General features: G+C 56.2%; 1 protein-coding gene, 1 non-coding gene and 2 pseudogenes across 5 annotated transcripts in view; all 4 read left to right on the top strand.

Moving 5' to 3' along the window:
• TNRC6C (trinucleotide repeat containing 6C) overlaps positions 1-12474 on the top strand; it is a 75636-nt gene extending 63162 nt beyond the window's left edge. For 3 of the 4 annotated variants that reach the window (XM_025047018.1, XM_025047017.1, XM_025047015.1), the window contains 7 exons: positions 1483-1650; positions 2601-2792; positions 3256-3399; positions 8736-8930; positions 9717-9787; positions 10350-10489; positions 11653-12013. In XM_025047018.1, the coding sequence (XP_024902786.1) occupies positions 1483-1650; positions 2601-2792; positions 3256-3399; positions 8736-8930; positions 9717-9787; positions 10350-10489; positions 11653-12013 (1271 nt within the window). Of the gene's footprint in view, positions 1-1482; positions 1651-2600; positions 2793-3255; positions 3400-6762; positions 6880-8735; positions 8931-9716; positions 9788-10349; positions 10490-11652 lie in introns of all 4 variants that reach the window. The other variant, XM_025047019.1, reaches the window with a different exon arrangement.
• On the top strand, positions 918-1035 carry LOC112480080 (annotated as a pseudogene).
• On the top strand, positions 5473-5545 carry TRNAV-CAC. The gene has a single exon. It is a non-coding gene; the product is annotated as a tRNA-Val (tRNA).
• Positions 5555-5670, top strand: LOC112480127 (annotated as a pseudogene).
• Positions 12475-12480: the final 6 nt, after the last annotated feature.

Raw genomic sequence — 12480 nt, 5'->3', positions numbered from 1 at the left:
AGCCCCTTGGTAGCCCCGGCTTGCAAAGGTGTTTTGTTAGGTCTGCAAAGTGTGTGTGTTGCCAACAACAACATTTAAAAATTGGAAAGTTTCAGATCGAAGTGGCCTCTGGCTTCTCCTGAAAATGGCTGATGGGCTCTGCGTCCCACGTGGCACCATGGCGCCTGCCCAGTTAGACCGTGGGCACCATCCGGCCTGCCGCAGCCCCACTAGGCCCGCTTCCCCTTCGTTTGCCTGGCCCACTTGGTCCATTTGTAGCCCCTTGCTCAGGAGTAGAGATTCATCACCTTTACTTACGTTCCGGACCCAGGGTGGGGGCTGCTGCTGGTTGGAGCAATTTATCAATACTGGGTTCCCTCTCGTTGGGTGTTCCGTCCAGCCGAGCAACCTTCTCAGCTCGTACCTGGTTCCCCGTCAGGAAGTCTCCTTCAGCCTCTTTATTGTCGTCCTCCTCATCTCCCTTCGTTAACCTCGCCGCCTGATGGCACTTGTCAGAAACCCCAGCACCTGCTCTTAGCTGAAATAAACCCGGGATCAGCATGCACCGTGCCGGCTGGGGACAGCTGGCTGCACCCACACTCTCAGATAGTTCATTCAGTGCCTCACAAGTCGTTCGATGTTGAATTCGTCAGCTCCTTCCGAGCAGACTTTGTCAAGTCAGTTCCCTGGAGGCGGGACCGCATCGTCCTGGCCAGCTTGTTGTGGGCGGGGCCTTAGAACTCCGAGAGTGGCCAGAAAAGCTTTTCCTAATGGTTCGGTTTTCTGTGGACAAGAAGCCTGAGGACTGTGCTTAGCCCTGAAATGAGTGAAACGAGGAGAGTCGTTGGTCTTTACTAATTCAGGACTATTTATTACCATTCCACTTCAATCCAGGAATGATATTCCTAGAAATATGTGTTGTTAAAAAGACAAAAAGCGTCTACGGCCGCGCCACCCTGAACAAGCCCGATCCCGTCTGAGCTCGGAAGCTAAGCAGGGTCGGGCCTGGTCAGTATTGGATGGGCGACCACCCAGGAAGACCAGGTGCTGTAGGCGTAAAAAATAAATTAAAAAATAAGGGATTGTAAGCTGACAAGGTCCTTGCAGTCTGTGAGGTCAACCAAGAGTTGCCTTGCTTTAAAAAAAAAAAAGACAAAAAGTTTTTTTTTTCCACAAGCATTAAAGGCTGTAGTTAATGTACTTGGCTGTGAATTAAGACTTGAGATTGATTCTCTAGGAGAGCTTTAGAAAGTGGTCATTTAGAGCAGGGGGTCCCCAGACCCAGTTAGGAACCTGGTCGCACAGCAGGAGATGAGCGGCAGGCGAGAGAAGCTTCACCTGTATTTGCGGCCGCCCCCCAGCGCCAGCATCACCGCCTCAGCTCCGCCTCAGACCATCAGGCCTTAGATTCTCAGACAAGCACCGGTCCCTGGTCCCCCAAAAGTTGGGGACCGCTGCTTTAGAGGACGGGCACACGTGTCCTGATAGCGTTTTCGTTTCTAGCTGGACTGAATCCAAGCATGAATGTCAGCAGCGTGGACATGACTGGCGGTTTGTCGGTGAAGGACGCGTCTCAGTCCCAGTCACGCCTCCCGCAGTGGACACACCCCAACCCGATGGATAACCTGCCCGGTGCTGCTTCTCCTCTCGACCAGAACCCCAGCAAGCATGGTACGTCCCGGCCGGACGCCTGGGCCCCGGTCACCAGCGCTCTGCCCGTGGTCCCCCAGCTGTGTGGGTGCTCGTTCGTTACTCGTGCCACATTTCCCTTCTAAGAATTCAGTGCTGAAAGCTGGATAAAAACAATATTCCACTCTGTTCCAGAGGACGTAGGATCCCAGCCAGTCAGTCTTCAGATCTGTGAAAACCTCAACTCCCAGATCGTAGCTCCAAACCCAGGAGAAACCGAAAATGCCTAGAGCAGCAGAGAACATAGGTCATAGTCTGCATACTTTTTATTTCTATCTGTATCCTGCAACAAAAATTTGAGTCTACCGAAAGGAGATTTTTTTTTCCAATAAAATGATAAAACATAGTAGGAAACCAAATACTTGGAGGAAGAAGCAAAAATGCTAATAATCATAGGGAGCAATCTCACTATTAAGCATCAAATTTAGCTCTGAATCTCCTGGTAGGAGAAACAGCAAAGAAAATTTGATAGGGTATATCATTCATTGTCTCTTGATACAAAGCATTCTGGAAGGAAAAAAAAATTCTTTCCGATGGTCAGTTCTGCACGAAAATCATCACGTGCGATCTGGGCCCTGTCCTTGGCGCAGGAGAGCTCCGTGGCCTAAGGCGCGTCGTGCCGGTCTCTCTAACGTTAAGACAGCGCAGCGCGTTCACACATCCCGTTTGTCCTCCCACAGTGAGGGCAGCAGGCCAGAGCGGGGGCAGGACGGGGGCGCCAGCAAACCCAACAGCTCACCACGGACTCGTAGGTTGTCCCAAGAAAGGTCCGCCGGGCCAGCTTCCCGTGGGGTGGGGGGAGGTTGGCATTTCATCGAGATTTCCAGTGTGACACACGAAAACGGCCTCTGACAAGGGCCAGGCCTGGCCCTCGGCAGCGAGGGCCCCGGGCCCCTGTTCACCCGGCTCTTCGTTCCTTTCCGTCCCCGCAGGTGCTATCCCTGGAGGTCTGAGCATCGGGCCTCCAGCCAAGTCCTCCATCGACGACTCCTATGGCCGGTACGATTTAATCCAGAACAGTGAGTCACCAGCCAGCCCTCCGGTAGCTGTTCCCCATAGCTGGTCACGTGCCAAATCTGACAGTGATAAAATCTCAAATGGCTCCAGCATCAACTGGCCCCCAGGTAAGAGCAGGCGACACTTCTGTGCAGCAGCAGATCAGAATGTGTGCGGGGCGGGAGCAGAGCGGGTCCGCCCAAGGGGAACCAGGCAGCTCTGGCCCACGGCTCTGGCTGTTTCTCCGGAAGCGCGTTTGTCAGGCCGGCTTTGGGTGTGGGTGGCATTGCACGCTGCCCCCTCCGTTCAGTAAAAGGGGCGGAGCGGGAACGGCGAGGACGAGGGGAAGGGGCCGTGTGCTCCGTCCGGTCAGGTCTCAGGCTCTGTCGCCCGTGTGAACACTGTCCTAATGTGGCGGCTGCAGCACCTGGTTCTAGTTTTTCCAAAGGATGGGTGTTTCCCTGAAAGAGTCTAGAGCCTGCCTGCTGGTTTACTTGGCAGATTATAAAAATCTCCGTAAATTATCGTGAAGCGATGTGAAGGTACTCTAATGTTCATGTCTTGATGTTCATTTTGTTTGGAATTTCCCAGAATTCCATCCTGGAGTCCCCTGGAAAGGACTTCAGAATATAGATCCTGAGAACGACCCCGATGTCACTCCTGGAAGTGTCCCCACCGGGCCCACCATCAACACCACCATCCAGGACGTGAACCGCTACCTCCTCAAGAGCGGAGGTGAGGCGGGCCCCGCGCCTCCGGGGTGGCCGTCTGGGCTCGGAGGCAGGTGTGGCGGACACGTTGGGTGGGCGGCTTCTCTGGCCATCTGAGGCAGCACGAGAAAAGGTCAGGTGGTGCTCATGGTGAAAATGGAGATCGATTCGGGCTGAGTGTTTCTGTCAGATTTATTAACATCGTGTTTTATAAGCACCGTGTTGTCAAATCACAATATTAACTCTTAAGATTTTTAATGAAAAGTTTCCACTGCAACTCTCTGTAAACTAAAAAGGAGCTAGCAACCCTTTACTCATCCATCTCAGTCTGTGTTTCCTGAACACCAAAAAAACCTGGTAAAGATTAAAAAAAATCCTTCCCCAGGACTCCTTTCCTGGTACAAACTCCTGGTACTAAGTTTTGGCACGCCCGGTGGGAGGCTTCAGGACCCGGTAGAAGGGAGCAATCAGCTGAGCTGTGAAGGCCACAGAACATAAATACCAATTTCAAATGCAATATTGAGAAGGGCCTGAGTCGCTTTCCCTTAAGGCATGCAAATGAAGATGTTTTCTAAGTGCCATTGCTGATAAAGTTTTATCGCCAGCATCGTAATGATGTGAAGGATAGCCAGGTGACCACATACGCTTATCACTAGTGAGAATGCTCCTCGTTTGGTTCCCAAAACGTTAATTTACGTTTCCTCCTTCAGATATGGCCTGGGGGGGCTGCGTTTCTTTTCGATGGTTCTTTGAAGGGCTAGGTTCTGAGTGTCTCTGGGCTTTGGGTAGGAAGCTAACGCAAACCCAGATCCTCCTTCCTTTTTAGGGTCGTGCCTTCCTCGTGTTTCCGTGCAGCTGCTTCTTAGAGCAGGGGTGTTGCGGGCATCCCTGCGGTCAGGGACAGACGAGTGATACAAGGGACACGAAACGGTGGGAAGCAGAGCCCGTATGAGCAGGCAGGGGAGTGGGGTGAGGCACAAGCCATCCGAAGTAAGACTCAGCCCCACTGCCAGACACCTCGCGTGTGGCAGCGGGGCTGCGCCCCGTGCGTGTGGAGCACCGTGGAGGGGTGTGAGCAGCCGTGCTGATCCGGGCAGTATACGGCGTGGGCGAGGCTCGAGGTTGCTTGCTGTAGCTTCCCGGGGGGTCCAGCGACTCCTTGGTCTCCAGGGTTGCGGGGAGGAGGGCCTCCGCCTTAGCACCAGGGTGCCAGGACACGATAGGCGGCCAGGAGAAGCAGGTGGATTCTGGAGGCAGCGCTAAGCAGCTGTGCTCCGTCCCACAGAGCACCCGAGAGAGGAGACTGACTTAAGGCAGGAGGCGTCAGAGAAGGAGAGAGACCGGGCTGCAGCTCCAGGGTAGAGAAAGCCATCCCACCCCCGTGGCTCGGAGCATCGCCCCAGTGGCTCTTACGTGGCGTCACGACGTCCGGGGCTTGATGGTTTAGGGGCAGCTCGTGTCTGGGCTCCAGCGCCTGGCTCGTTACTGGGAGAAGGGGAGCATAATGAGTATAGCTAGACGTACGTGTCGTTTACCAAAAACGCCACCGCCACAGAGCAGGAGGAAACGGCAGAGGACAGACCTCGCAGACCGCCCTCTCCCCACACGCTAGGAGCTTCCCGGCGCCCCTCTGGCCGACCGAGCTCGGGGACCATGCCACAAAAGGCCGTCGTATTTGTGCATGACCAGCCTGATCTAAAGCACAGAGAAAATAAAAATAAAAATACGTGCCCTAAAAGAAAAACAGTGAGAAATCGCCACCAAGTTTTTGATATTGCTTTATTTTACGTATTTTCATAATGGAATTTTTTGAGTTTTTTTGACTATGCTAAGTGTGGGTTTTTTTATTTACGTTTTTTGTTTATTGCCACTGGCAGTAAGTTCTGATTTGGTATTAAAAATTTACATTAGCCCAATATTATACCTGTTTCGATGTGATGTGTAGTTTTAACCCTTAGGAAGTGACCGTTCACCAGAATCGTGAAATGCCGTCATGCCATTTCATGACACGTTGGTACTGACACTTCATCTAGAAAGGAAAATTGCCCAAAATTTTATGAGACAAACTCCATTATTAAAACTGAAAATTTCAGTACGTGGTTCCATAGTGCAGCGGTCAGCACATCTGCCTCACACGCAGAGGGTCCTGGGTTCGCGCCCCAGTGGAGCCACGGTCCATGGTCTACGGCCACGCCACCCTGAACAAGCCCGATGTCTGATCTCGGAAGCTAAGCAGGGTCAGGCCTGGTTAGTACTTGGATGGGAGACCACCTAGGAAGACCAGGTGCTGGAGGTGTGCATACATAAATAAATAAATCTGAAAGTTTCAGAACTAGAACACTTAAAATCTACCCTATTATTAATTAGAAAAGAAATAACCAATTAGGGTTAAATAGTGTGTAATCTTGAGATCTTGGGTTGATCACACATTGTTGGTAATTGAAAAAGGAGGGTTTAGGAAGCAAGCTTAGGGTGTCGTAGAGCTGACGTCTGTTAAAGGTGAAGACCTGCCGGTCGCCAATCGGTTTGACCACTCGTCAGCTCCAGCGCCCTCGTCCTGAGGAGGCCGATTACGACAGGGCGGCCGCTCACGCTGGCGGGGCGACTCTCCCAGTCAGAGAGCTCCGGTTCCATGCTGCTTTCACCCAGACCCGCACCGCGGCTTCGCCCGCTGTGCCCCAGCCCCCAGCTCCCCTCAGAGGATGGCACGTGGACACACCAGACTCGGGGGGCTCAGCTTTCTGGAGGAGCGGGGCGTCTTGAGGGGCCTGCACACCCTCAGCCTCCCTCCCACGTGCAGGAACAAGGCCGTGCAAAGCAGGAAGCCGCCTCAGGTTCACAGTCGCTGGCACAGGCTTCTCTCGTCAGGTGGGAGCGAATGGGTTGCCTGTCTTTTTTGGCAAAACGTACAACAGAAAGTATGGAGTATTGTTTTCCTTTGTTTTTTTAATTTCGTGGATGTTGTTTGAGGGGAGGAAACATGGCAACCACCCTGTATCTGTGTTTCCATCTTATCTGGAAGGGCAGAGCAATGCAACCCTTTAAAACTCTGACGGCCTTTTAGACATCGCGGTGACGCTTCTCCTCTCTCGTGCCTTCAAACCCCGTCTCAGAGACGCTGGTGCTGTCTCCTGGTCTTTGCCTCCTCGGCTGTCAGGAAGGTCCCAGGCCTGCGAGTGGCTTGGGGACCCAGAGTGGGAGGCGTGCCCGTGTCTTCCTTCCCTCGCCGTGACCTGGACCGTGTCATGCTCTCACTTTGAGCCGTCTGCCAAAAGTCAGCAGCTTCGGAGGAGGCTGGCTCAGTTGTTAGAACCCTGGCGCCCAGTCAGAGGGGCCCGCCCCACGCGCCTGCGCCCCCCCCTTCTTAGTGCCGCGTTTGGTTCTGCAGGGTCCTCCCCACCGTCATCTCAGAGTGCCGCGCTGCCTTCCTCGAGTGCCTGGCCGCTCGGTGCCTCCGGCTACAGTCGCTCATTCAGCAGCACTGCGCCCGCACCCAGTGCTGCAGGTGCGCACCTGGCCCCGCGGCTTGCAGGTAGCCTTTTCTTTCTTTCCCCAAACAAATCTGACAGGCCTGGCCTTTGCCGGTGGCCTGTTTACGCCGTCCCTGAGCCGGAAGGCCGTGTGCCCTGATCGACAGTGGGTCTGGGCCTTGCCGGAGCAGCTGAGGGGCCCGGGCACGGCTGCTTCCTCTGCGTGGAGTGGGGATGTGACATCTCGCGGGGTCGGCAGAAGGATCACGTGGTCACAGAAAGGGCCACTGCCCAGATGCATCTGCGTTCCTCCCTCTGCCCCGCGGCTGCGGGACGGGCGTTCGGGGTTTGAAGTCACAGAGGCAGCAGCCGCTTGGGACTTGCTTTCGCTCCCGTTTGCCGTCAGAGATGAAGGTGACGTGACAAGCCCCGTAGTTACCCCCGGCACCCGTGCGACCGCCTCCCGTTGCACGGGTGAGCGCAGTGCCAGGTCGTCACTCTGTGACGTGACGAGTCTGTCACATGAGAATGGAAAATTGTCGTGGAAACTTCAGAGGAAGTCGAGTCTGAAAATGATAAGACCGGATACGCAGGAACGCAGACGCAAAGAACGTGCGGCTGGTTTGTAACTAGGTAACTAGGAAGGTTTACTGTTTACAGATTTCTTCAAATATGGGTCTGTATTCCGTCAAATCTCATCCAGACGTCTCTGAAACCAGGGTAAGAATGCTGGAGGAATTCACGCAACTGCCAGGGCCTGGGGAGAAGGCAGTTTTGATGTAGCCGAGCGTCTTACTTTAGAGCGAGCGAGCGAGCGAGCACGCTTCTGCGTTACTTTGTCCTGCTGACGTCGATTCTTCCTGGCGTTCCCCGTGGGATGCTCGTGAGCCTCTAACACTGCCGAGGTCGTTTCGCCGAAGAGCAGGCGGCACACGAGGCCTTCCCTGTGCCTAAAGCAGGTTTTCGTGGCATTTTTGTTTTTCTGATCAGTGACACATTTGCTAAGAGTAGCATTTGTTTTGAGGTCACGGTCGACTCCAGTGGCCAGAGTTGGAGAACTGCACTTGGGTTCGTGTTGGCCTGGCCACTGCGGTGCTGTCCTGGGAGTGCGGTGACAGCGACCACTCTGCCACCGGCACCCCCTGCGCTCACTGCGCTGGGCTGGGGAGGCGGGCGTGGCGGGCCTCCAGGTGTCTGCACAGCCAGCCCAGCCCCGGGCGCAGCAGGGGCCGGGCTGATGGTCGCTACCAGTTTCCTTTTCTTCTCCCAAAGATCCTGAAGACACGCTTCCCCGCGCAGGCCCCGCGCTGCATGTGCTCAGCCCTCAGTGCGGCACAGAGGGCGCGTCTCAGAGCCGCACAAGGTGGCAGGGCGGCGGGCATGTCGGGGGCCGTGGCTCTGAACAGGGGCTGACCCCCAGATGGCATAAAGGACACGCGTGCATGCACACGTGCACACACACGCATGCACACGTGCACACACGCGCGAGGCTCTGACCTTGATGAACGTAGATGGCATAAAGGACACGCGTGCATGCACACGTGTACACACGCACGAGGCTCTGACCTTGATGAACATGTCACATTATAAACTGCGTCCTAGCAGAATACGTCGATAGGTTAGTTTTAACACCGAACTACAAAAATGCTGTTTTCTAGGTGGCAAACTGTGTCTGGCACACTTAGCGCAGTAAGCGTCAGAAATAGCAGCCAGGCGGACACTGAATCCGGGCAGACTGCCTCGGGGCGGCGCGGGCCCGCCGGCGCTTTGCTGGCTGTTCCGTTTCGCCACGCCGTCGGCTGGCGCCGGGGACCACTTGGTGTGGTTCCCCAAACGCCGGAGTGCCCTTTCTTCCCTTTTTTGCCTGTGCCCCGTGTCTCTGCCTTTCCAGGTAAACTGTCAGACATGAAATCGACGTGGTCCTCGGGCCCCGCCTCCCACACGCAAGCCTCTCTGTCTCATGAGCTGTGGAAGGTGCCCAGAAACACTACTGCACCCACGAGGCCACCTCCAGGGCTAACCAATCCCAAGCCTTCCTCCACCTGGGGGGCCAGCCCCCTCGGCTGGACCAGCTCTTACTCCTCCGGTGAGTTCTGTGGGGAAGAGGGGGCGCCCCATGCCAGCTCTGCTCACCCTCTTGGGAGTGCGCCTGTCATTTTGTCCCGCAGTCCCATCGTGAGGACCCCTGCCCCCCACACACACATGGACCCCGGGAGGGTTTAGACGGGGGCCAGGGCGCCCTGGACTCTCAGGGCCTCTAGGCCCAGCACCAGCCCCGGGTGGTCAAGCTCACAACAGCTTGCTCTGAGCCAGGAGGTCCCAGCGTCGCCCAGCACGAGGGGCCACGCTGGGTCCTGGCAGAAGTCCCGTTCAGCCAGTGTAAGGGTCTCGATTCCACCTGGGCATGTGCTTCCCCACAATGCGTCACAGAGTAGGGGGCGTCCCGGCCCAGAACCAGACGGCCCCCAGTGTGAGACCACCCCCCCAAAGGTGCGGCTCAGTGCATCCAGCCAGGGCCCTCTGCCCACTGGCAGGGACAAAAGACAGGCCCTGGGAATTCAAGAAACTGAAGTTGAAACCAGCCGCAGAGAGCGTGGAATAGCCCGCTCAGGCTTCTAAGGCAGCCGGCGCCTCTGTCTTGTTAACAAGACGACGTTTCGAGCTGAGCGGGGGCAGGTGGACGAGGAGGCCCGTCACCATCCCCAGGTGTCTGCGGGAGGGCCGTGTGGTCTTGGTTTAGCAAACAAGGTTAATAAACACTTGGGGCCGAGGTGGTCCAGGCCCCATCCCTGTCGGCAAGCTGGAGACTGTTGGCCAGAGCGGCTCCTGCGGCTCGTGGCACGCTGACCGGACCCCTCTCGGGCCCTTGCAGGTTCTGCTTGGAGCACCGACACCTCAGGAAGGACAAGCAGCTGGCTCGTTCTCCGCAACCTCACGCCCCAGGTACCTTCTCGGGAATGTCACCGAGCCCCAGGGCTTGCTCGTGACCCTGGAGGAGCCCCGCCCAGCCCCAGTGCACACCAGTCCCTGTGCTGGGTGCCCTCGTTCAGGGCCCAGGGGTACGGGGCGGCGGGGAGCGGCCACACCCGGGGGTCTTTTAACCGTGTTCCAGTGAATCGTTTACTTTTTACTCTTTTGAGGCTTGAAAACGATGCCTTTATAAACAGAACCGTCCCCCGTTAACCGTACCCACTCACAGCAGTTTGGCCTGTGCTCCACCTTCCTGGGGTCATGGGCCGGGTGCCAGGAGCCACAGGGGCTGCATCGTGTGCTCTGGTGAGGGGATGAGAAGCTAAATGGGGTTTCCTCCTTCCAGTCAGCAGACTCACCAGATATAGCAGATTTAAAAGGTTCACGTCGTGAAGTCACGTGTATTAAGCCCCTTTAAGAACAGACGTTTTGCCCGTGTTCGGTGCCCCTGGATTTCACGCCCGTTTTCTGTGGAGACTGTAGCGGCAGAAGCTGCAGGACGCTCGTGACCGCCCCCCTCTGCTTCCTCCGCCAGATCGACGGTTCCACGCTGCGGACGCTGTGCCTGCAGCACGGGCCTCTCGTTACCTTCCACCTGAACCTGACCCAAGGCAACGCCGTGGTCCGCTACAGCTCCAAGGACGAAGCCGCCAAGGCCCAGAAGTCCCTGCACATGTGCGTCTCCCGTCCACCCCCGCAGCCGCGGTGCCAGCAAGCCGGGTTGGGGGTGTTTGTCGCGGGAGTGCTGCAGGGCCCCGCGACCAAGCACCTCAGGCACAGACGTTGATTGTCTCGTGGCTCTAGGGTTCCTCCCAAAGCCTTTCCCCTTGGCTCATGGACGGCCACCCTCCCCGTGTCCCCACCTGGTTGTCTCTCCATCTGAGTACGTCTTTGTCCCAGCTTCTTACAGGGTACCAGTCATGGAGTAGGGTCCACCCTGGTGACCTCGTTCTACCTTAACCACCTCTTTAAAGACCCCCTCTCTAAATATACGCACATCCAGAGGTATTGGAGGCTAGGGCCTCAGCGCGTGAATCTGAGGAGACACAGTGCAGCCCATAACAGGGGTCTTGTGAGGTGTCCGTGTCTTCTGCTGAGTTGCCGTGGCCACGCCCTCCCTAGGGAAAGCCACCCTCCCCGCCCCCCGAATGCTGTTGTGTCAGATGCTGTTTCGGCATCTGTTAAGACGATTGTAGGACTCACGTCCTCCGTTCTGTTAACGTGGCGTATCGCCTCTATTTGCGTGCGGTGAACCGCCCTTGCATCCCAGGGGAAAATCCCCTGGGACGTGGCACACGCTCGTGCGAGCCTTTTAACGTGCTCCTGCATTTGGCATGGTGATATTTTGCTGAGAATTTTTGCGTCAGTTTTTGCAATGTCGGTCTGTAGTTTTCTCCCAGTGTCCTCATCTGTCTTCGGTACCAGAGCGATGAGGCCTCGTAGAACGAGTTTGGCGGTGGCCCCTCCTTTTTTTTTTTCGAAGAGGCTGAGAAGGGTTAGTGTTAATGCTCTGTATGTTTGGTAGACCTCGCCGGGGGGACCACGTGGCCCTGGGCTTGTCTGTGTTGGGAGGGTTTCGATCACCCATTCGATCTGCTCACTCATTATCGGTCTGTTTGGATTTGTTGTTTCTTCACGATTCCGTCTCGGTGTTTCTGCGGACTAGTCCGTCCTAGGTTACCCAGTGTGTCGGCAGGTAATTGTTCGGTGGTCTCTGAGGGTCCTCTGTACGGCAGCTGTAGCGTCCTCTCTCTGTTTTTCGGTCTAGCTGAGAGCTGGTCGATTTTGTTCCCCTTCTTCCAAAGCTGGCTTCAGTCTGTCGCTGTTCTCTCCTCTAGGTGCGTTTTGGGAAACACCACCATCTTGGCCGAGTTCGCTGGCGAAGAAGAAGTGAACCGTTTCCTAGCGCAAGGCCAAGCGCTGCCGCCCACCTCCAGCTGGCAGTCCAGCTCCGGGGCCGGCCAGACGAGGCTGGGCGCCTCGGGCAGCTCCCACGGCCTGGCGCGGAGCGACACCGGCCACTGGAACGCCCCGTGCCTGGCAGGCAAAGGCAGCAGCGACCTGCTGTGGGGCGGGGTCCCCCAGTACTCAAGCAGCCTGTGGGGCCCGCCCAGCAGCGACGACGGCAGGGTGATCGGGAGCCCCACCCCGCTGAACACTCTGCTTCCCGGCGACCTTCTCAGTGGGGAGTCCATCTAGGACCGAGAGGACCCTGTGGGTGCCACAGCCGTCAGCACCAGGAAGAGGAAGCTGACCCTTTCCAGTCCGGGCGTCGCTGAGGCCCCGCTTGCCCCGAGCAGCCCGGCAGCCCTTTAAAGTACCTCTGTCCAGTACTGAAGCCGAACCTTCGCCGCGGCCCTTGCGAACTGTTCACGAGACAGTGCGGGCTGCGCTTGGTCAGTGTCACATGCTAATGACAGGATGTTTCTCATAGCTTTTTATTTTGTGTTGTCTTATGTTTGTATGGTGTGTTGTCATTTTGATTTTTTAAGTATAAAAGCTGCTTAGTATAGTTCTATCATGAAGGGCACTTTTCAGATTGTGGGCTGGAAAGGGTTATTTTATCAAGGGGGTGGGGGGGAGGACGGGAAAGCCTATTTAAAACGAGCCTGTGACGATTATGCACATTACCAGAGGCGGCCGAAGCGGAAGCGGGAGCGGGAGCC

Source organism: Pteropus alecto, unplaced genomic scaffold, assembly GCF_000325575.1.
Source record: "Pteropus alecto unplaced genomic scaffold, ASM32557v1 scaffold134, whole genome shotgun sequence".
In the NCBI taxonomy this organism is placed as follows: domain Eukaryota; kingdom Metazoa; phylum Chordata; class Mammalia; order Chiroptera; family Pteropodidae; genus Pteropus; species Pteropus alecto.
Note: the sequence above shows the minus strand (reverse complement) of the source record. Positions and strands in the feature narration are given on the sequence as shown.